This window comes from Hibiscus syriacus, unplaced genomic scaffold (genome assembly GCF_006381635.1).
Source record: "Hibiscus syriacus cultivar Baekdansim isolate YM2019G1 unplaced genomic scaffold, ASM638163v2 tig00110569_pilon, whole genome shotgun sequence".
Taxonomy (NCBI): domain Eukaryota; kingdom Viridiplantae; phylum Streptophyta; class Magnoliopsida; order Malvales; family Malvaceae; genus Hibiscus; species Hibiscus syriacus.
The window spans coordinates 1,272,129-1,296,239 of record NW_024062784.1 but is presented as its reverse complement, the minus strand read 5'-3'; the positions used below and the strand labels follow the sequence as shown (position 1 = coordinate 1,296,239).

Here is a 24,111-nt window from a genome sequence, read left to right as displayed (position 1 = left end):
ATTTTATCATCATTAATTTCTTTTTATACCATATCAGTATATACTATAAACTCTAAATCACACTAGTGCTTAAACGATTTCCAATCTCATATAACAAATACATTTCACTTAGGAATACACACAGTATCACATATAAATCTTATAAATACTTTTGATATCTTTTATAGACCCATGTACATTACCGAGAACTCAAGGTATTCGAATACATTGAGGTTGTGCACTATTGCTGTCACCACAGCTCGTATAAGTCCCACTGAGTGGCATATGAAATTTGTCCCGAAGGACTTGTGAATATGTCCCGAAGGACCTATGAGTTGTCCCGAATGACCTATGAAACCCTCGACTCTTAGCATGCCAAATATACCACTAGCTCTCATATCACATAACATGGGCATTATCATTTATACATTTCATATCACTTGTTATTTCACATAGCTCTTTATCACATTTCATATGATCACATATTTCTTTCTCTTATGTCACATACCATATGTATGTATAAACATATATCTCATATCACATGGGCATATTATCACGTAGTTTATCTTCGTGTAATTCATATCACTTATCATATGATTTCATATGTCACATAGCTCGTATCACTTTGCATGGTTTCATATAAACCTATATATATATATATATCATATCTTGTTCACATATATTTCCCATATAACTCATATCATTTTATTCATATCTTATTCTTATATCTCGTCTATGTTCATTCACTTAATCTTCTATGTTCATATATCACATATCCATATCGTTTATTATATCAATATCATAAGCTTATATAAACATATATACATATATATATATATATATATATATATATATCACTTATACCGGTTCCTATGTCTTATTACACTAGCATATATTTACACCATTCATGTAACTTATGCAATGATATATATATATATATATATATATATATATATATATATATATATATATATATATATATATATATATATATATATATATATATATATATATATATATCACATACACTCATGCCACATAAGCATCATATCAATCACAAATCGAATAATATTTTAGGAGTCACGTCTTACCACAATAACTCTGTCACTGGCTCATCGCAAGCCAATGTTTGTTCAATAACCTAAGTACAAATTAAATTGTACTCACCTTAGCCTTGCTTTGATTCGATCCTAATTCTTTGATTGTTTCGGAACTTGTTTAGGCTCAATATCTACATAAATATAATTTTCAAAACAATTATCAAAAACCTAAACCTTAACCTTGATGTTAATAACTTAAGCTAGTTTAATGAACCAAAATTCCATTTTTTTTCTTTAGGGGGGAATCGATACTCCCTAGGGGGTATCTGTACCCCCTGCATAATCTGGAATTTTTTCCCATAAAACATTGTTCATGCACGAAAATTCACTATTTCCACTTCAATTCTTCATGTTTCATTCCCTTTCATATTCTTAACTCAAATAAACACAATTAAACTAATTTCTACTCATTTATCACATCTTAAACCTCAAAATCTTCTCCTCTTTATGAACTTCAAAAATCTTACCCAATTTTCAACATGTTTCAAATCCAATTCTAACACTTAATACTTCTTAATTAAGTTGATGACAAGTCAAATTTAACTTCAAATTCAACTTATCAACTCTATTTCAAGATTTCACTCAAGAACTCAAAATCTTTAATCTCTCCTAACTCTTTTATCTTTTGATTTTAAGATAAGTTAAGCTTTCCTTAAGCTTAGTTATAATCTAATGATCATAACTCAACCTTAAAATCAACAATTAATTAACTAGACAGAAAACTCACCTTTGCTCTTGGACACACGTTGAGGAAGAAGAAGAATGGAGAATTCTCTAGATATTTTCCTTCTTCTTATCCATTTCCCCTATATATAACCCCTAACATATCATTTTTAATTCATTTATTGGTTAAATGACCATTTTCCCTTTAATTCTTTGGATAATTACTAATAACTTTCAGGAAATATTCCCAAATAAATCATTTAACTATTCAACTATTCTACTTTAATCACCAAATTCTAAAATTTTACAATTTGGTCACTAACCCGATATTGAGGATGTTACATATATAGTAGTCACATCCCTTGTTAAAAATCGTTAAGCCAAGTTATATTATTATATGTTTGAAAAAAATACAAAATTTAGGTTGAATTATGGTTGAAACTAATTACATAATTGGATGAATTTGGGATGAATTTGGGATGAATTTGAAATGCTCAAAAGGTTTGGGGACTAATTTAGAAAGAAGGACATAGTTTAGGGATAAAATTGAAATGTTCAAAAGTTTAAGGATTAATATAGAATGATAGTCATAGTTTAGGGATAAAATTGAAAAATTCAAAAGTTTAAGGACCAATTTAAAATAAGGGTTATAGTTTGAAGACATATGATGAAATTAACTCCTCAATTAAATTAAACAAGGATATACAATTTAGAAAAGATCAATTTTTTCTAAAATTTAGAAAAGTTTATATGAAAACATTAGGCTAAAAAATAGATTTAGACAAAAAAATATAGATACATTTTAGATATGAGTCGGACTTGAGAGTTACCGATATGATTGGTTTTGCAACGGTCGAAATATTTGAATTTTATACAGGTAGTAACGATACCCCTATGAAGGTGTACAGATACCCATACACTCCCAACAACTTTTTGAAGAGGATTTCACACCACAACGACTCTATTGACTCCACCAAATTTTCCAAAGTTCAGAATCGATCCAAGGTGTATTTAAACAAGTCTTGAAGCCATTGATGAAGAACAAGAAACAAGTTTTGAGAAAGAATTCAAAGAGAGAAAGCCTTAAACTTATTGTTTGAGCAATTCAAGCCAAAATCCTTTTAATATTGATTTTGCTTTCAAGAACACTATTTGTGCACAATAGTATTCATTCTTGAGTGTTCTTTTTTTGTTCTAGAATTATTCAAACATTCTACCTTGTGAGGTTTTTCTGTAAGTTTGCAAATTTTGTAAGTTTCTCTTTGAGAGAGTGTGTTCTCAAGAATTTGGGGTATAATTATTGAGGGAGTTGTAAGGTTACTCTTTGTCCTCAAAAGAAAGACAAATTAGTGAATTTGTGGAAAATCCTTAGTGTGGATAGCTAAGGTAGTGGACGTAGACTTTGGTTAAGAAAGTCGAACCACTCTAAATCGTTGTGCAAATCTTTTCAATTTTCTGTCAAAGCTTACACCAAAGTTTTAATTGTCAATTCACCCCCTCTTGGCCTATTCATCCGATCGATTAACTCAACAATAATGGCGAAGGATCATTATGAATTTAATGGTAAAGTTAAGATGAATTATAGAAAGAATTCATAATTAGTGGCTTGATTGTGTAAATGGCAAAAGTTGAAGGATTAATAACGGAAATAAATATTTATGGAATTTGAGGAATATTTTTGAGAAGTTTGAAATTTCGAGGGAAGTACGATTTAGTTATATATCGATTTAAGTATTGATTTTATTTCTATCGAATTTTATATTTAAGATTAGATTATGTTAGTTCGATACTAACATATAGTTTGAATATTTTATGTTATTATATGACGTTGTCAGACCACAATAAATCTAGTGAACCAAGTAACTTGAAAGGGAAGGAAAAAGTACGAGATTGAAAAGATTATTGTGAAGAAGCTTCGAATATTGAGACAAATGTGAGTGCATTTAATTTGTATTTATGTTATCGCACAAACATTGACTTGCGATGAGCCAGTGAAGGAGTTACTATGGTAATAAGTAACTCCTAATGTTATGTGAATTGTGGTTCAATCATATATGTTCATTTGATAAGCTTATAGAATTACAGAATGAGTTAAAAATGCTAATTAAATAAAGTTGTCTAGAAATTTTGATTCAAACAGGGAGTTTAGAAATTTACTATAAATTATGTAGAATTGATTAGAGGATGATCTTATACCTTTGGATTTGTATGTTAGTATAGTTTCATTTACAATATACGACTACTAATTTTGAGGTGTATACGAAAATATATAAATTTTTAATCGATAATAGGGCAGAAAATGGGGCAGCGGATTCTGCTCAAAGCAGCTTCTGTCAGTCAACTTTGAAAATTTGTTATAAATTGTATAAGTTGAAATAGAATAAGTTCCTTAGATGGTTAGATTCTTATTCTAGTCTAGTTTTCAATGGTATTAACAAAAATATTTTAATTATGTATATTAATACAGAATAATATTTCTTTGAATGGTTTTTCTGTAAGTTTGCAAATTTTTTAAGTTTCTCTTTGAGAGAGAGTGTTCTCAAGAATTTGGGGTATAATTACTGAGGGAGTTGTAAGGTTACTCTTTGTCCTCAAAAGAAAGACAAATTAGTGAATTTGTGGAAAATCCTTAGTCCTTCGGGACAAATATTCACTGCCCCTAGTGGGAATTTATCGAGCTGTGGTGACAACATTAGTGCACAACCTAAATGTACTCACGCACCTCTGTTCTCAATAATGTACATGGGCAATTAAAAGATAAATTGAAGTGAAAGTGATACAAGAAGGTAAGTTTCATATATGCATGACATGATTATATATGTTATAGTGAAATATATACATGCATATTGAAATGTCATGATCAAATGGTAAGAATGCATATTCATGAATCTATTATTACATGTTCATTTATTGCCTCACTAAGTCTATGACTTAGCGTGTAAGTGATTTACACGTAGGTACCAAGAAACAAGAAGACCAGTAATAGAAGTGGCAACGACAGCATCACTACTAAAAGATCAGATCAGAAGTAATTGACAAAGTAGGTATTTTGGATGTGTATAGAGCGTTGGCATGTAATAAGTTGTTAATTACGAATGCTCTGATCGATTTTTTATTTTGTGGTCTCTTTTATGTAAATTAACGTATTTTGTTTTAATGAAAGTTCAAAATTTCCCTGTTTTTCTTTAAGTGTCAAAGTTTGAAAAGTCAATGTGACACCTCGGACTCATATTCGGGTCGGGTACGGGTCAGGGGTGTTACATGTATAGTTTCATTTACAATATACGACTACTAATTTTGAGGTGTATACGAAAAGATATAAATTTTTAATCGATAATAGGTCAGAAAATAGGGTAGCGGATTCTGCTCAAAGCAGCTTATGTCAGTCAACTTTGAAAATTTGTTATCAATTGTATAAGTTGAATAAAATAAGTTCCTTAAATGGTTATATTCTTATTCTAGTCTAGTTTTCAATGGTATTAGCAAAAATATTTTAATTATGTATATTAATACATAATAATATTTATTTGAATGAAGTGCAAACTATCATAGTATGAAATTTGATAAAATTGGATAGTTGAAGCATTTGAGAACAAAGGATTAATTCTAAAGCATAGTGAGGCATATGTTTTGATTTATTAATTAAGTGTCAAAGAGAATGCAATTTTTTTATTTAGTTATTTTGATTGAGGACGACTTGTGATTAGTCAACCTCATATTATTTAAAGTATGATTTTCTAACTTAAGTACAAATGATTTTCAACATGTTTTATAAATGTTTAGGGTATGAACTACCCATTTTATGATTTTTATGAGAATGATTGAAAATTGATTCTGAGTTGAAATATTGATTATGAAACTGCCAAATTGCTGCATAAAATTGGCTTTGTTTGGAACGATAAATTATTATGTTATGTTTATGCAAGCCAACGAAACAAATATAAAGTTGATAAAGAGATGTTTTAAATTGAAACAAAATTTTTGAGCATTTATTTTCAGTGAATGTTTTGTAAAGTTGATGTGACATTTTTAGCTCGTATTTCGAGACATATACGAGCAATGGGTGTTACAAGTGGTCCCTCGACTATATGATACTATTTTATTGAGTTCATCGACTTTTAAAAGTTACAAAATGATTACCTTGCTATTAATTATGTTCCAACTAGTCATTTTTTGTTAAAAAATTGACGACAGATTGAGCTGGACATTAACCTGCTGACCGAGATATGATAAAATTTGATCTCATAATCTCAAACGACTATTATATCTTAGTCAATATGTTAACATTTTAGTCCGAGTTTGGAATATAGTGAATAGTCAAGTGACCATTTTGTAACTTTTAATAGTCAAATGACTCAATAAAGCAACTCCTTACAGTTAAGAGACCATTTTGTAATTTTTAATAGTCAAATGATTGCACGAACCAAGTAACCTCCTTGGTAAAGGAATTGTTGTTATTCATTGAGGACTTGGGTTCGAGCACCATAGATGCCATGGGTGTGAGCGTTCAATGTCAAAAGGTTGAGAGTTATCTTTGAACATATATTGTCTTGTACTTACCCTAGATTAATAAAAATAATCAAAAGATTGAATAAAGTAAAATATTATAATAAGAGGATCATTTGTGAACTTTACCCTTATATTTTATAATCTAAGAATTGATGAACTTAAAATTCAAATCTCAACGTCTTCATTTTTGTATTCTCAAACTGCCAACCTCATAGTTCACCTAACCCTAGTGCCCCATGTTTTAATTGGATATAATAAACAAAATTAACTTAAAATAAGATTAACATAGACTTCACCCACCTAACCCCAGTTCCCAGCTAGTACCAAGTTCATCAATTATCTCTATTTGTCAGCAGATGATCCATTTTTTTTTACAATTAATAATTTGAAATTTAATTTTAATATGTTTTATTCCATTTTCCAAGTTGTTGGGCTATCTGATTTGAGGAGTTTGTTTATCATAATTTGACTTGATGAACTGTTAGCATTGAGATAATGTCAAATTGAAAAAAAGGTTCGACTTTGTCTCACTTGTTTTTTTATATACATAAATATATATTATTATTGTGTTGGATTATCTGTATCGAAAGCTTAGTGAGATTTTTTAATTGGGATATACAGTCGTGATTGAGTGGATAAAAATATAAAAATAATTTTAATAATATGTTGAAAATAAATAATATGGAAATGTTTTAATATAACTTTCATGTTATAAAGTAAAGATTATCTAGTATGAATATGACATTATAAACGATTGTCTAGTATAATTTAAATATCAGCCTTACTACTTGCTACCTGATTATATATTTATTTTCCAATAATAGAGGGGAAATATAAGATATATTAAGCTGGTCATGTTGAAGTTTACATTTTGTATTTCGAAATTAATTTTTGTGACACCAATATATAACTTAATGATTAATGTATTATTTGTTAGATGTTAAATGTTCTGTTATATTAAGTCTCTTGACTATTAAAAGTTACAAAATGATCATCCGATTATAGAGTGTTGCTTTGTTGAGTCCATTGACTATCAAAAGTTACAAAATGATCACCTGACTAATCATTTTGTTCCAAACTCGTTCTTTTCTATTAAAAAATTGACAATATTCTGAGCTGAACATTAACTTGTTGTCTATGATATGATAAAATATGATCACATAATCTCAAACAACTATCGCATCTCAGTCATCATGTTAACGTCTAGCTTAGACAACCGCCAATTTTTTAATGAAAAAAGATGAGTTTGGAACATAATAAATAGTCGGGTGACCATTTTGTAACTTTTAATAGTTGAGGAACTTAACAAAGTAACATTTTATAGTAAGAGGATTATTTTATAACTTTTAATTGTCAAAGACTTAATAAAGTAGTACCATATAGTCAGGAATCATTTGTGTACTTTATCGTTATATTTTTATTTCTAAATAAATTCAAAAAATATTTTACATAATCTAAATTGTAACACCCTCAAATTGATACGAGTTGCCCGATCCGATTTAAGGTTTCACGTAGGGTGACCGAAGCGACCCACAATAAAAATTCAGAAAATAAAAGAATTTTGTTAAATCATTTCAAATCATAAAACAATTTATAAATATATTATATTAGTTCAGAAAACATTCACAAAGTAAATTCAGAAACAAGTTACAAACTCCGATATACATACAAAATGAGACTTACATGTCCCCTAATTATAGCTATACCGTACTCCGCAAGCAATACCGAAGGAACTCCCACACTGATGTCGATACAACACAAGAACGATTCTTTAACCTGAAATGGTGATTAACAAAGTGAGCTTTGGAAAGTTTAGTAATACAAAACTACCAGATGAAGCTAAAGGACAAGTCGATATATGGAAGTATGATATTTCCTTAGTTATCCAGGCATATAAAGGTTATAGTAAAGAGTTGAGGTCTCACTAATTAATTCTTTAGGTAACAGTCAGGAAACTTACAAGTCAGAGGGAACATTTGATTTATTAGATGGAGTTGGGAAGTCTAGTGTGTTCCAACAAAACCAAGAATATTAGTTTATTTCAGTAAACAGATTTTTAAAACACAATAATACCCTCCACCCGTACACCATATGCAATCCCCCAGAACTGCATCCATAAGGACTTACCCTATACTCGATGAGTATATGAGACCAATAAAAATGATCAGATCAAAAAGGATTTACCAGCTAATTGAACCTCATAACTCCAGAATCCTACCCAATCAGTACCCTAATATAACCATAACAAAAAATGTCAGAAATCAAGAGGCAAATATTTTTGTATAGAAATAAGAGTTTAGAGATTGTGCCCTCAACCGAACATCAATTTGTATTTTTCCCTAAACTGTTAGGTCCGTAAGGAATGGTCAGCTAACTGAACCTCAGAACTCCAGACACCTACCTAAACAATACCTCAATAAAATAGTTCAGTCAGTCACAGTAGTTTCAAGGTCTATCAATGAGATATATTTATATTTTTCACTAAAAATAGGTAACCAGTAATATCAGAAATTAAGAGTCAGATGTATTTAGTATCAGAAAACAGAGATCGAGTTTTTATTTCAAATATCAAAAGGATACCTTTAAAATTAGATAAAATATCTAAATGCATAGGGAACACACTAGATGATTCAAATATCTTTCTGAAGGCGCTTGGTAATTATTAGGAAATGAAACACAAACTTTTGCAATTTCATTGGATTTTGGAAATGAGGTCTCTATTAAAAGGGTTCGATTACCATCAGATTTAATCAGACATTTAGAAGTTGATACTTCGAAACCATTTCTAATTTTAGGTGCACCAAAAGGTAATAAGGAATCTTACATCAAAATTATTTCAGATTCAGATGTAATATGAGTGATTCTATTACTTAGGCTATCAGGGACATTTTAGTCATTTTACTACCAGGAGAAAACTTGGTAATTTGGTTTAGGCGGATAAAACAGAAATTCATTATTCCAAATTTATTTCCAGTTCTCTGGATTTTGATTCAAATTGAACTATACAAATCCCAACACGATGATACTTATTGATTATCTGGAACAATATACTTCATGAATATTCACTTCTTAATACTGGCGACACTGGTTGAAATGATTACCTTTAGAAACGTCATAGAACGGGTCTTGAGGAGACAAATAGTTATTTCAATAGTATTTATTTTGTTTTTGCAATGTAATAGTATCCAAAAAGAACCGACATGCTTAGGTCGTGCTTCAAAACCTTTAGAGGTGATACAACCTTTAGAGGTGATATAACATTTAGAGGTGATACAACCTTTAGGTTTGTCGATGTTTTCAAAATTATCCAAAGACATTCACTTATTTCTAGGTCACAAAGTTATTTAGGACATTTTTGGGTCCAAGGGCATTTTGGCAATTTCAAATAGTTTATATACATACAATACTTCTAATAAATTTATTTTTAGATAATTAATCTGTAATTAGAATATCCAATAAGTTGCAATCTTGAAGGGTAAGAATCAATTTCCAAAATTTTTTCCAATCGTATCATAAATTTAACCGACGATTTCGTAGTTCTATCAAGCCAAGAATGGATTCCTAGGTCATTTCCAATGTCAGTGGAGCTCCGAGTCTCTTTTTGGTTCCAGGGGTATTTTAGTTATTTCATCCAATTTTTGTCATATGCATTACTTCTAGTAAATTTGTCTTCTTGTGTTTACTCAAGATTCGAAATTCTAAATCCTTTTTCATCTCGGAGGTCATAATCAGTTACTCGAATGTTTCTAAATAAAACAAACACTTAATAGGTGAATTCAATAGTTTAATCAGGTCAAGAATAGCTTTCCATGATTATTTCCACTTTTGGGCACAATTCTTGTCATTCTACATCATAAGGATATTTTCGTAATTTTTTAACCAGGCATTTCCATCATTAATACTTTCCACAAGAATAATCAAAATTTTAAGGATTATGAGGCTAATCAAATTAACAATTAATCATTGAACTTGAAATTACTTCTTATTAGTCTTCTAGTTCCTTACACGATTAATCGAATCTTAACTAGTTTACTATCTTTAAATTTTATTCAACACGAATTTAAGAATATTCATTGGGATCTACTAGACCAAACATTTTAATTCATGCATCCATCAGTTACCAACATGTACCGTAAAGTATGCATATGATAGTAAAGTATTACCTCGATTTTTATGTCATATTGATCGAACATTTAAACTCTATCCGGTCTCCCTTTAACTTGAATTCGATGTCTCATAAAATCGGGTTTGAATTTGGCTAAACGAACCCAAAAAAATAGGCTTCGGACATCAATAAACATTGGAATAGGTGGTCACGAAAAAGTCAACATGTAGTCAACGACATATCAACGCCAGTCAACAGTCAACACCTGGTTAACATGGCTTGGCTCGACTCATTGCTTGACTTACGGCTCGACTCGCAACTCGGCTCTGGCCCATCGGCTCAGCTCAAGCCATTCCACAATTGAAAAACAACCCCTACATGCAAGGGCGGCGCGCGGAGCGTGTGCGATGGCCACCGATGCTCGGAATCTCATTGTTTTCTCCATAATCGAAGATCTACGGCTCCTGAGTCCCGTACAAGCATTGTTTCACGACGGAGAGTGACAAAATGACATTTTACGAACGAACGAACTTCCTCTCGCTTCATCTCTCATGCGCCGATGAAGACGAGGGACAAAATTGATAGGGTTTTATTTGGAATGGCCTGGTGGTTCTAATAGTCACGGCGGTGTCGTCATCGGACCTCAAGATCAACTGGAAATTAAAGAAAACGGAGGTGATTGCTTGGGATTTCTGATGAGCATTTGAGGTTTCCTTTGCGGCTAACAATGGGGCTTCTTGGAGTATGGTTGGTCAGGTTTTGACCGCGGGTGAATGACGATCACGATAGTGTGCCCGGTGACAAGAACGACGACCGAGAGATGAACACCTATAGTTCATAGGGTCAAACTGTGCTAACCACTCCTTTCTTTCATTATTTTCTTTCTTTTTTTGGTATACATAAAATGGGTAAATTTGGGCTTGGTCCTTAAACTTCATAAATTTTCAAAAAATTACCTAAACTTTTCATAATCTCACAAATTAGTCCTCAAAATTTAATGAAATAAAACCAAATAAGAATCGAATTAAATTTGGGGTGCTACATAAACACTATTGATAATGTATTTTTACTCTTGAAATTTTACGTATTCATCCTCTAATATTAAAATTTTATGAATTCGTCATCTAATATAAAATCATAGGTCTCATCATCATGCTTATTCATTGTTTAAAGAATTATTTTTCTTCAAACAAACATGAAAACTTTGCATAGCATGTATATATTCAGACACGTTAGCAAAGGGCTATTAGCTTGTTACAACGAAAACAGACTTTTTGATTAAAAGAAAACATGATCTTTCCCACTCACTTTCCTCTAAGAAATTTAACCCCAAAAAAAGGGAAAATTCAAAGGCTCCCAGAAGTTAAAGGAAGATCCTCGTGTAACGGTTGTAGTAGTTGAGGGATTTTGACAGCAAAAACAGATAAAAGAATGTCAACTTTCGATCGATTAAATCATGTGGCGGGCCAAAGTTACTGCAACCTGATAGGACCAAAGTTACTCGTTTTATCTCATAGCATGATGTGGCAAAGTTTTATTCATGCAAACCCTTTGTTTTGAAGTTTAGGTGAAGTGAATGAAAAGTTATAAAATGATTATTCGATTATTCATTAGGTTCCTAATTCATCTTTTTTCGTTAAAAAATTAATGGCAGTCTGAGCTGGACATTAACCTACTGATTGAGATATAATAAAATATGATATTATAATCTCAAACGACTATTATATCTTAACTAGCATGTTGACGTTCAACTCGGATGATTGTTAATTTTCTTTATAAAAAAGGACGAGTTTGAAACATAATGAACAATTAGGTGATCATTTTGTAAATTCTAATATTCAAGGAACTCAACAAAGCAACCCCTATAATTGGAGACCGTTTTATAACTTTTAATAGTCGAGTGACTCAACAAAACAATATTCTACAACCGTAGGATCATTTGTGTACCCTATCTCTAAATATATATAAAAAGTTATAATAATTATCTTGACCCTAAAAAATTTATTTATCTTGAATTCGATCCTGATTCAACCCGACTTTGTCATTTACTAAAATTTTCAAGAATCTAATTTTAAAAAGAATATAACTCTATAAAATCATATCAGAATATGTCAGATTCGAATAACTCGATCACTCTTATTTACAAAATACAATTATACTTTTTTAAGTACGTAGACATTTCAATCTGGTTCACATCTTTATTCATCCATTTACAATATTGTTTTTATTGATATATATATATATATATATATATTTGGTCGATTTAAAATACTAGTTCAAGTGCATCATCTCTTGCATTTGTGTACCCTATCTCTAAATATATATAAAAAGTTTTGAGAACTTGCAAATCGGTCCTTGAGTGATTAAAATTTCTATGCATAATGTATAGAAAATGAATGATACAACAAACAGAAGTTTCATTAGCTTGACTTAGCTTCCTCAATGTTAGCTCTTTCATCTTAATTTTGAGATTCCTCTAATGATATTAATTGGTTTAGATTCCCCCCCCCCAAGATAAATAAAAATAAAATTTTAAAATAGAACATAATTAATTTTTTATTTAATTATATTGACAACTAAATATTAATTTTCTTAGTATGCTCCAACTGTTACCAAATGGCTAATAAATTAAATGAGTCCTGAAAACGGCTTCGTAGATATTAATTTTACACCAAAGAAGTTGAGCCGTCCCTATTCATTCAATCACCAATCATTGGTGTCTCTATTTCCTGGAAAATTATTTTCAAAATTTTATAATTAATAAAAATTGTAATATTTAAGAACAAAATAAGAGAAATAAGAAATGATGTGGAAAATGTTTATTAATTATGAAATTGAAGTTTACTATTGCATGAAAAATAGTCTTAGAAATTTTCTAAAACAAAATGTTTAAAATTAAAAGTTTATGTATTTTAAAATTAGATATGGTTATTTTTTATAGATTGACTGGCTACGCAAATTTAGGTATATGATATTTTTAAAAAATACAATGACATGTGATTTTTGTAAAAAATAAATGGTATGATCCAAGTTGTGCATTATTTTAATCCTATAGGGGTATCCAAAATCCTGTATAAAAGACCTCATAATATGTGACAAAAAGGTAGCAACGTTCGACGAGTTGCAGTTTTACAAGCAATGGATAATATAATCTCCATGGTACAAAGCATGGAACCATTGCCGATAGCGCTTCTATTCATCGTTCCTTTCTTATTCCTCATCCGCCTCGTCTCTCGGCATCGTCGGAACCCATTTCCTCCGGGTCCGAGAGGGTTGCCGATCATCGGTAACATGATGATGATGGACCAATTAACTCACCGTGGACTGGCCCAGCTTGCTAAGAAATACGGCGGCATATTTCATATGAAGATGGGGTATTTGCATACGGTTACAATTTCTAATCCGGAAATGGCTCGCCAGGTGCTTCAGGTTCAAGATAACATATTCTCCAACAGGCCAGCCTCCATAGCCATCAGCTATTTAACGTACGACCGAGCGGACATGGCGTTTGCTCATTACGGGCCGTTTTGGAGACAGATGCGGAAGGTTTGCGTCATGAAGGTGTTCAGTAGAAAACGAGCGGAATCGTGGGAGTCGGTGAGGGACGAGGTGGATTCCGTCGTTAAAGCCGTGGCGGCCAACGAGGGGAAGTCTATAAACATGGGCGATTGGATCTTCAACCTCACGAAGAACATCACTTACAGAGCGGCTTTCGGTTCGAGTTCTCAAGAAGGGCAAGACGAGTTCATCAAGATCTTGCAGGAATTCTCCAGGCTTTTCGGTGCTTTCAATATTGCAGATTTCATCCCGTGGCTCACATGGGTCGATCCTCAGGGACTCAACACCAGGCTGAAGAACGCTCGCCATGCATTGGACAAGTTCATCGACACCATCATCGACGAACACATCCAAAAGAGGAAAAGAAACGTCGACGATGGCGCCGGTGATGTTGACACCGACATGGTTGATGATTTACTTGCGTTTTACAGCGAGGAAGCAAAAGTAAACAAATCGGACGATCTACAAAACTCCATCAAACTCACCAGAGATAACATCAAAGCCATTATCATGGTATTAATTACGTTATCTATTTATGGTTTAGTTTCATGTGGTATTTTCCTAATATAAATAAATATGCATGCATATAGTTCTGATGGGTGATAAAATTATTTTTAAAGGATGTGATGTTCGGCGGGACGGAGACGGTGGCATCGGCGATAGAGTGGGCTTTGTCGGAGCTGATAAAAAGTCCGGAGGATATGAAGAGAGTCCAGCAGGAGTTGGCGGAGGTGGTTGGTCTCGACCGCCGTGTGGAAGAATCCGATATTGAAAAATTAACCTACCTGAAGTGCGTACTCAAAGAAACCCTCAGGCTCCACCCGCCGATCCCACTGCTTCTCCACGAAACAGCGGAGGACGCCGTGGTGGCGGGGTATCAAATCCCGGCGAAGTCGCGCGTGATGATCAACGCGTGGGCCATCGGCAGGGACAAGGATTCATGGGAAGACCCCGAGAGTTTCAAGCCATCGAGGTTCTTGAAAGAAGGTGTACCGGACTATAAAGGAAGCAACTTCGAGTTCATCCCGTTCGGGTCGGGTAGGAGGTCGTGTCCGGGCATGACACTCGGGTTATACGCGCTTGATTTGGCCGTGGCTCATTTGCTTCACTGTTTTACGTGGGAATTGCCCGATGGCATGAAGCCGAGTGAACTCGACATGAACGATGTTTTTGGACTCACCGCACCTCGTGCAACTCGGCTCTATGCTGTGCCGAAGAAGCGCTTGATTTGTCCACTCTTTTAACAGAGGAACATTGATGAAGAAGACGAACGAATATGAAATGTGACAAAATGTGAGTGCCAAAAGGATGAATCTGAAAGTGGGATTTCGGATTTTTTTCTTCTTCTTTTATATATATTGTTGTTTTCAATACATTGGGAAAGAAAGGTTTGAAGAACAGATATATTAATAAATATTGTGAAGAAAAGAGACATTTCATTTGAATCCATGCATGCCATCGGTTCATGTTATTTATAGGTTTTAATTGAGTGAAAGTAAATTTCCAATTTCTTCTACTCATTTATTTTAGATAACTTATATTACAAAGAGTTACGTGGAAGCTCATTTTTGTTAACGTACGATGAGAGACGGTGATTATCGATGACTAGTTCATTTTTTATTTGGATGAAAAGTTGTAGACGATGATAATATAATATAGTATCTCTTATATGAATGTTATGGTGGGAAAGTAAAATAAAGAAGAAAAAAAATACTTCCATCATATTTCCGAGCTCGCCAAAAGAGATTAGAAGATACGGTTTGAATATGATCCACTAAATACAATTGAGTGACTGATATCGTGACAAAATTTACTTCGAAACAACTTTTTCGAATTCATATCTTCCATGATCCACCTTCTAAAATTAGGTTAGCATTCTCATAGACAATCAAGGATGCCATGATAGATGTTTAGGCTATTTTAAGTCTTTAGTTTTCTTCTTTTTCACTAAAAAAATGGTTCTCATACTCTCTTTAAGAAAGAAGAAGAAACCTCTTTTTATCTAGGGAAGAACTATATTTTTGTCCCTAAATTCAATGACAATTACAGTGTACTTATTGATGCTGATAGATAAAAAATTATATGATAATTATTTATTTATTAAGAAAAAATATATAACACGAAAATTTTAAAATAGAATAAATTTTCACAGGGTTATGGTGTAATGATTTATCCTTTTAATTTTAAGGGAGAATTATATTATCCAACTCTGATAACACTATGGCATTAAGCGTCTCTTGAAGAGTCTGAAAGATCTATACGATACATTAGGGACAAAAATTATTTTGATAAGAACATCCATATGGATTTCACCATATTTTATGGAAATTTTGTTGAATACCAGAAGTGGTTCATACGCACTACACCCATGTTGATGTATGACATGAAACACAATGGTTTGCGGGTGGTTGTCGATAGTTCATCTCTTCTAATTTTGAGTGGAGAATCGTAAGTGATAATGCCATAATTTTTTATACGAATGTCTTTGTATGGAGGAGAAAGAGAGAAAAAATGGTTCTAAGATCTCTCTTCTTGAAAAAGGGGAACAAACCCTTTTTGTCAAACGACCATAGGAAGTTATCCTCTCACTTCTATAGATATAGATGATAATTGTAAGAAGATTGACGATAATGATCGTATAAAAATTCGAATGAATATCACATATATCATATGTGTGACTGACTGTTCTCTCTGAAAGTCATTGATTCTAATGATAGAAGATTTCAAATATAATTAATGCTTGAGAGCATTGTTAATAATATTTTATCAATTTCTTTCCCCAAATGAATTAATATTCATTTAGTTTTTGTTTGAGTTTTATCGAGTCAAAGTGCAAGTAGTGGCCACGATCTCAAAAATTATATAATTGATATATAATCTCATAAAAAATATAAAAATATAATTTAATACAATAATAAAATTACATTCCGACCTCTCTAAAAACATTTATAATTTTATAGTATTTTTTTAATAATAGTGTCGAAAATGGGGAGGGGACAAGGTGAGTTGTTAGTGATGTTGAGTCGTTGACAAAGAGGGAATATTTTGATGGAGCTGTGAATCATGTGGGTGATAGACATCAAATGTGAAAAAACATTATCAAATGTCCAAAACAAAGAGTTTCGGATGTAGACATGTAGTTTTGTTTTACTATACCTTAATTTAAGATTAAATAATGATAAAAAAATAAATAAACGTGACTGAAGATGTTATAAAATCATATTATTTTGATTGTCATCTGAAAATGTTATAAAGAAAATTTTCATTCGAAAAATATTAAGAAAAATTAATATTTTAAATTGCATTCAACCAAATATATGATATTGTTATAATATTTTCGGACACATCTTTTTTTTCAACCTTAAATTAAATTGTATTTCTTTAAACTCTTCGGAGTTTCAGTCCCAAGACCGAAATTCAAATGGAAAAACTCACGTGATATGAAAGCAGACTGAAAGGATATAAAGATATACTTCCGTTTGTTGCAATATTTTAACCCAAAATGCATACATTAATATAATAATAAACCAACAACTACCTGTACTAAGCATCCCGTGTCCTAAGCATCTTGCATGTTTAGGTTTAGGTAGCTCGGGGAATAATAAGGGCATCATGAACTTGTTATAATTAGGGACGGATATTTCATACGAACTCGATAGATTTTGATTTGAATTGAATTTAGTTAGATCAATCTTTTATTTAAAAAGTTTAGGTTTGCATGGTATCGGATGCAAATTTTGACCTAAAAAGACGTCAAGTTTTAGATTGAAGAGTCATCCTAAATCTAGTCGAATCAAGGACAGGTAAAAAACTTTAATTTTCGAATCAGTCGGAAAACTCAACTCGTTGCCATCTCTAAGTGCAATGCTGGGTAAGTACTAGCTACTGTGCAACGGGTAACCTATAAGGTCCTGAGAGTAGGAATAATATGGTATTATTACGTGTAGCTTGAATGATACTACTGTTAAAGCTTAGAGTTAAATTTGGCAGAAATGACCAACAGACCAAGTAGCTGATACAAATAATGAATACAGAATGAATCGCCGTGGTAAAGACTAATCAAGGGTGCCAATAACTACATGATGCCCCCTTCTTGCAGTGACCCCTTTCGTAAAATTTACAAACTCGCTGCCCTTTGGCCGGTGGTCTGAAAGAACCAACACCACCATTCGACGACTGTCTATTCCAAGAGTGCCTGCCCCTACCAAAACTCGAATCTCTTACCTCGAAATATCGGTCCCTTGAACCAACATATCTCTGTTGGTTTCCCTAATCGGGCGGATGCCCTGTGGAAGGGCTTAAATTGATGCTTCTGTTTTCCTGGAATGCTCCTCCCTGAGCTGTCCCCGACCGACGTTATTAAAATTCACATTTCCGTGAACTGCTCCCGGATTGGTGCCTGTAGTTTCTGGCCCTGGTCTCCAAGCAGAATCTACAATAGCCATGCCCCAAGTTGTTATCGGGGGTGCAGGAGGTTGCATGTCTGAACCAGCTTCATACTGGTTAACCGAGGCATTGCTAGGCCTTGTAACTTCATCTGTTACAAGACTCGAAGAAGAATGCACGACAGAACTCCTATGAATATTAAGAGCTACAGACCAAGATACCCCAAACTGCTCATTGGTCAGAGTTGACTGAGAAGACGTTTGAGGGTTATTTCGGGAGCTCAAAGCATCGGTTTTTCCTGGATCAGGTGCAGGGCTCAGTCCTCCTATAGGGCTAAAACAATCATGATCAGAAACTTGTGCCAACTCTCCATCTGAACGCAAAATCGAAGTAGGTGAAGGCAAGCCATTAAGTGACTCCATCGCTTCAACTTCAGCCAATAGATCTGAAACAGATTCGTCAGCCAAAGAACACTCCCAACCAGATGCATTATTTGCATGATCTGTGGAAGAAGTATGTGCCAATTGGCTATTTCCTGAAGTTGGTGTGGCAGAATGATTTCCTCCCAAGTCAATTGGTTTCAAAGAAGAAACAGGCACAAGATCTGGCCTCCATTCCTCTGCAGAAGGTTTCGCTGGAGTAGAGGAATACCCACACCATTCACCAGCTACTTCAGGAAGCTGTGCTCCACTACTCACTAGACTCAGAACAGTACTCCAACTAGGACCTGAATCCTGATGAGGAACACTCAAAGAAAGAAACTGTTTGGTTTTAGTAGCCTGAATTTTCGAGTCTTGGTTGCTCAACTTTGATGTTGAGGTAGGAATATTTGAGAAATCAATATCCTGATTGTGCTCTGATTCCTCAAAATCCCTCGCCAGAGAAATAAGTCCAGAATTCAAATCCCATCCATTTGAAGTATCATTTAGTGGTGAAGATCTCTGGCTTTGCTCACACAATTTACCTGATTTTCCGTTGTTATCTTCTTGCTTCACATTTTCAGAAATAATTTGACCTTCATAGGTTTTGTTCAAATCCTCATTCATGTCAATTGAACCACATTCCCATCTTTCCACCCCATGACGGCTGCTAACTGGATGAGACTTGGTTTCACATGGTTTCTCAGATACCATAGATGAGGGGATGGAGCTACTCACTTGGGGCTGGCCAAGGAAGCAATTATCACTCTTCACAGGGTCCCAATGTCGTAAATGACTTCCCATCTGTTCTGCATTTGAATTGACAATATCTACTGAGGCATTACAAGGAGAAGATTGAGAGCCTGATTCTCTGCTCTTCACATATTCATTGCTACCACAATAATGATCACTTGAATCATTCTGCATTGATTTCGAACTCTCCTCAACCTGTTTGTTTTCCATCTGATTTGCATTGAGATCCCTACTCCCCCTAACATCACCATCTCTATTATGAGATCCATCACCAGATGCAATCTTTACGCCCTCAATTGGTATGCAGCTGTTATGAAACAACTGTTCTGCTTGGCTGCACTGCTTATTAAAAGCATTGGTTAAGAGAATGGAGTCATCCTGCTTCTCATTTGTTCTCCATATTCTCAGATCAGGAGGGAAAAGACCACTCGTGCTCCATTTATGTAATATTGACATAGAAAATGGCCCTTGAATTTTGCCCAGGGGGTCTTGATAGTGCCATATTTTATCTGTTTCAATATTATTTACAGATAGCTCTGGTACTGTAGAATGAGGTGGTATGCTAGCTTCTCTGTTTCCAATATCACTCAAGACATCATCTCCCTTCACTGGAGCATCACTGTTCCTATCAACCGTGATGGGTTGACCATCAACCCTTTTACTAATTTTACAACTCTTATCATCGGCAATTGTGGGTTGGACATCACTGTTCCTCTCAACAGCCAATTGAGTAGCATAACCTTTGGAGCCTCCTCCTGTTATGGTATCAACGAGCCTCGAATGATCTTTGGTGAGAAAATGTGAATCAAGAAGCTTAAACATTTCAAAGTGGCCCACCCTTGCTTTTCCAAACAATTTTATAAGCATTGTATCACAGACGATGTAAGATTTATTGCAAGGATCGCGAAGATTGCTTCTTGTTATGTACTCGAGCAAAAGTGCCTGAACATCAAAACGAGAGATCTCAGATGTGTCACCGTTTCTCATGTGTGCCACAAATTCAAGAAGCTCCTTTGTTGCCCAATTTAAGCCTTCAGGAATAGGCATCCCATTCATAACACCCGTTCCTTCTGCTTCTAGAGATTCAACTTTTTTGAAAAAGTTCTCTTGCCTTGTCGATTTTCTTCTCTTCGAAGAACTTGCTCCTAGGTCTCTAAAAGATTTTTCCGCATTACCACGTTTGGCACCACTACGGTTATTAAGTTCAACTGACGACTCTCCATTAGGAGCCATGATAGCATTTTCTTCCCAGGGATTTTTAGCTTGGGTAAGCTCATCAAACCTTAAAGATAATTTCTCTTTCAACAAAATCCAATAAACCTTGAAGAGATACTCCCAGCTAGTTTTGTCATCAAAATCCACTTGAACCTGCACAGTATAAATAAAAGGCCTTTAAGGTACACAAAAGCTATCCGCTCTCCGATAATATAAGCATACCAATTACAATAGTTGCCGAACAATGAAGCAAAACTAGTGGGAAAAGGCTGAGATGTTCACAGGAATCAATTGCATAAGCCGTAGTTAATCATACCGTTTCCTTATTTTCCAATCCGCTGTTTTCAATCAGCATTATAGTTCTCATGCAAGTTCCACAAAACCCTTTAGTTCCTCTTACATTCACATAATCAGCATCTTTAGTGCAATTCTTGCACACGGAGTACGTACAAGTATAGCACATATAATATGAAGCTTTCTGACAAGAGCTACATATATGCCACCCTGAAACATACAAATAGAACATCAGAAAATTAATGAAACAATCACTAAAACTTACTAATAAGTTATTAGTTTATATAAATAATATTAGCACAATAACTAATCCAGAAGCAAAAGTCCAAATCACTGAACAGACACGTACGCTACTATTCACTTAGAACAAAGAACCCAAACCAATGCAATGGTAGACACGGAAAGCAACCATTTGACAAGCCACCATCCAACAGTCCAACAGGCAAATGTTAATGGTGTGATATAACGTCTTAAATGAGATAAATAATCCAAGAATCACTTAAGAACAAAGAACCCGAAATGTGAGACAGGGAAAACTACCATTTGACAAACATGTGAACAGTAAGAACAACAGTTAACCGTGATGCAAGTAAAGAAAAGCATGAATCTGGATTAAAATATGACAAGCTTCAATAGTCCTGTAACATATGCAAACGAAACTGAAATAACATGACAAACATGTACAAGAGCTAACTGAAATGCAACATACCACAATTCCATTTCGCCGTCGATTTAAAGAATTCCTCATCCCTTTTGATACAGGCCGGATGGTATGCCTTAGGACAGCCCCTGATACATTAAATCCCATATGATTAGCCAAGTAAACAGAAGAAATGCAAAACTAAATAGGAACAGAAAACAAAAAAGCATTCATGGAGAGCTCCTGATACAATAAAATCCCATTTGATTAACCGAGTAAACAGAAGAATCGCAAAACTATACAGGAGCAGAAAGTAAAAAAAGCATTCATGGAGATCCCCCGATTCACAAAATCGTATTATATTCATCCATACGTATATATATGTGCGTGTGTGTGTGTGTGTGTGTATGCAAAACTATATAGGAGCACGAGGTAAAGTCCACAAAGTAAAATAAATATATCCCCATAACAACATTAAAATTTTAGGGGTAAACAAGGTTTTCAGACCAAATGTACCATGATAGAATTACTAATTACACAACCCTTCAATGAATTCTTTTAACTTTCATGATTCTTGGCATCTTAATATTGAAATAGGAAGTATAAAAAGATCAATTGTTAAAAATACAATCTTTTGAACTGAAACATTTATAAAAAAAATAAGAATGAAGTTGAAACTTTAAAATCAAAAGTTCTGTTGTGTCTCTAATCTTTTATAAAGTGATTCCAATGTGATCTTTGTGTTGACACACATGAGATTAAGAATAAAATGAGATACAAGTGCAAAATTTACAGGTAAAACTACTTCTAATTTCAGAACAAATTTAGTATTAGAATCAAATGTTGGAACAATTGGAAAAAAATAAGTAAATAGAAAATTCAATTAGAAATTGTCTTACAGATTTAATTATAAAACAGTCTCCAATATGTGTTTTTTTGTTTATTTAAACTATAAAATAGTGTCACCAATAAATTATTTATGGAATATCTTTTAATTGCTTCGAAATTTGAATGGTAAATTTAGTAAAATAACTGGACTTGAGTTTGACAATTTCAATTTGATTAATTTACTAAAACCATTTGAAATTTTGGTTTTAACTACTGCTAAGATCACGAATCAGCTACATAAAAGAGAAATTCCGATTCTCACCTGCGATCACAAAGCACCAGATTTCCTCCGTCGAAGCATATAAAGCAAACGTCTTCTTCATCGTCCGTGTTAGGCGGCGGTGCCGATGATGACATGATTCTCGCCTGATTCCTCGGCGGCCTTCCCCGCCTCCGTTTCCCCGTGCTCATCATCTCGACAGCTTTGACTCCATCCCCAGCCGGCTTCTCCACCACAGCACCACCATCTCCTCGAACCACCACGTCGGCGTTTCCGGTACCATCCATATCCGAATTCTTCCGATCTTCGATCAATGAACTCCCCTTTAATGATCACGATTCAAACTATTACCACTGTTAGCAACATCAGCGGTGGACAGGGCTTATACAGAGTCGTTGTAGATTCAACTTGTTGACAATTTTTCCCAGTCAACAAAAATGAAAAAAAAAACAGTCATAAATTATGAACTATAATAGTAAATAATTTTTCCACAAACAAGTCTTCTTCTTTTTATATATTCTATGAGGTCAACGAAAGAGTATGAACCCTAGAGGGATTGAATTGGGGTTGAGAAATGGTGGAGCTGTGAACAGTGGGGGCACATGGAAATGAATTTGGGAAAGGCACTGTTTGGTAGTAAAGAATAATGGATTAATCTCTTTGTTTAAAAAGGAAAAGTCGCCTTTCAAAGATAGAAAGATATGTTTGGTAGCTCGAAGGACAGCGCCAAACACGGCTCATTGATTTGGGCGTTGCTGGGGTTGAGTGATTGATTCTCTAATATCTTGCAGCTCTTAAGAACTACGGTTAGTCGGCACTACAGTAAGTAGACACATAAGTGGAATTGCCCAAAAAGTTCCTGTCCCACACTCAATCTCGAATTCCTTTTCCTTTTCACTTTCCTTACCCTTTTAACTTAGGTGTGTTTGTTTACATTAATTATTTTTGGCACAAAAAGAAAAATCATTGGAGGTCCCTGTATTTTTTAAAAACCCACACTCAACTCGGCTTGTTTATGACCTAATGATAGTATATATTCTAAAGATTCTCAATTATTTGACAATAAAAACTCAAATATCTTGTAATTCTAATTACTAGTGTTCGAATCTTGACCTCTAAGAAATCACCGAGGTAGTTTGGTTATTCTCAAAGTTTATATTTTATTTAGGTCTAATTCTAATTTTCATCCTTTCACTTTACAAAAGTTGAAAAATTAATCTCCTATTTTAATTTTTAAGAATTTAGCTTTGAATTATCATTTTGTTCGCCAACATGTCAATGCAGGTGCAATTACATCGTGTGTGCGTGTGTGTCTGTTTAAAAGATTAATTAGCAGATGGTCGTAAGAAAACAAAACAGAAACATCGATATGCCACACTACC

The 24,111-nt window shown here is 33.7% G+C and overlaps 2 protein-coding genes across 3 annotated transcripts; one reads left to right on the top strand and one right to left on the bottom strand.

Moving 5' to 3' along the window:
* Positions 1 to 4,461: 4,461 nt before the first annotated feature.
* On the bottom strand, positions 4,462 to 23,172 carry LOC120132761 (zinc finger CCCH domain-containing protein 44-like). 2 transcript variants are annotated; one of them, XR_005517032.1, is made up of 6 exons: positions 22,772 to 23,172; positions 21,691 to 21,770; positions 21,004 to 21,191; positions 18,076 to 20,840; positions 13,304 to 13,306; positions 4,462 to 4,471 (listed from the first exon to the last, which is right to left on the bottom strand). XR_005517032.1 is itself a non-coding variant. In XM_039149451.1 (4 exons), exons 1-4 carry the CDS (start codon positions 23,014 to 23,016, stop codon positions 18,213 to 18,215), a joined length of 3,141 nt encoding a protein of 1,046 aa, XP_039005382.1. In that variant the 5' UTR covers positions 23,017 to 23,172; the 3' UTR covers positions 17,839 to 18,212. The 2 variants fall into 2 exon arrangements, 1 of the variants encoding a protein (XP_039005382.1); XM_039149451.1 differs by lacking the exons at positions 4,462 to 4,471; positions 13,304 to 13,306 and having other exon boundaries at positions 17,839 to 20,840.
* On the top strand, positions 13,474 to 15,297 carry LOC120132762 (cytochrome P450 84A1-like). The gene is made up of 2 exons (XM_039149452.1): positions 13,474 to 14,427; positions 14,535 to 15,297. The coding sequence occupies exons 1-2, from the start codon at positions 13,495 to 13,497 to the stop codon at positions 15,156 to 15,158; spliced, it is 1,557 nt and encodes a 518-aa protein (XP_039005383.1). The 5' UTR covers positions 13,474 to 13,494; the 3' UTR covers positions 15,159 to 15,297.
* Positions 23,173 to 24,111: the final 939 nt, after the last annotated feature.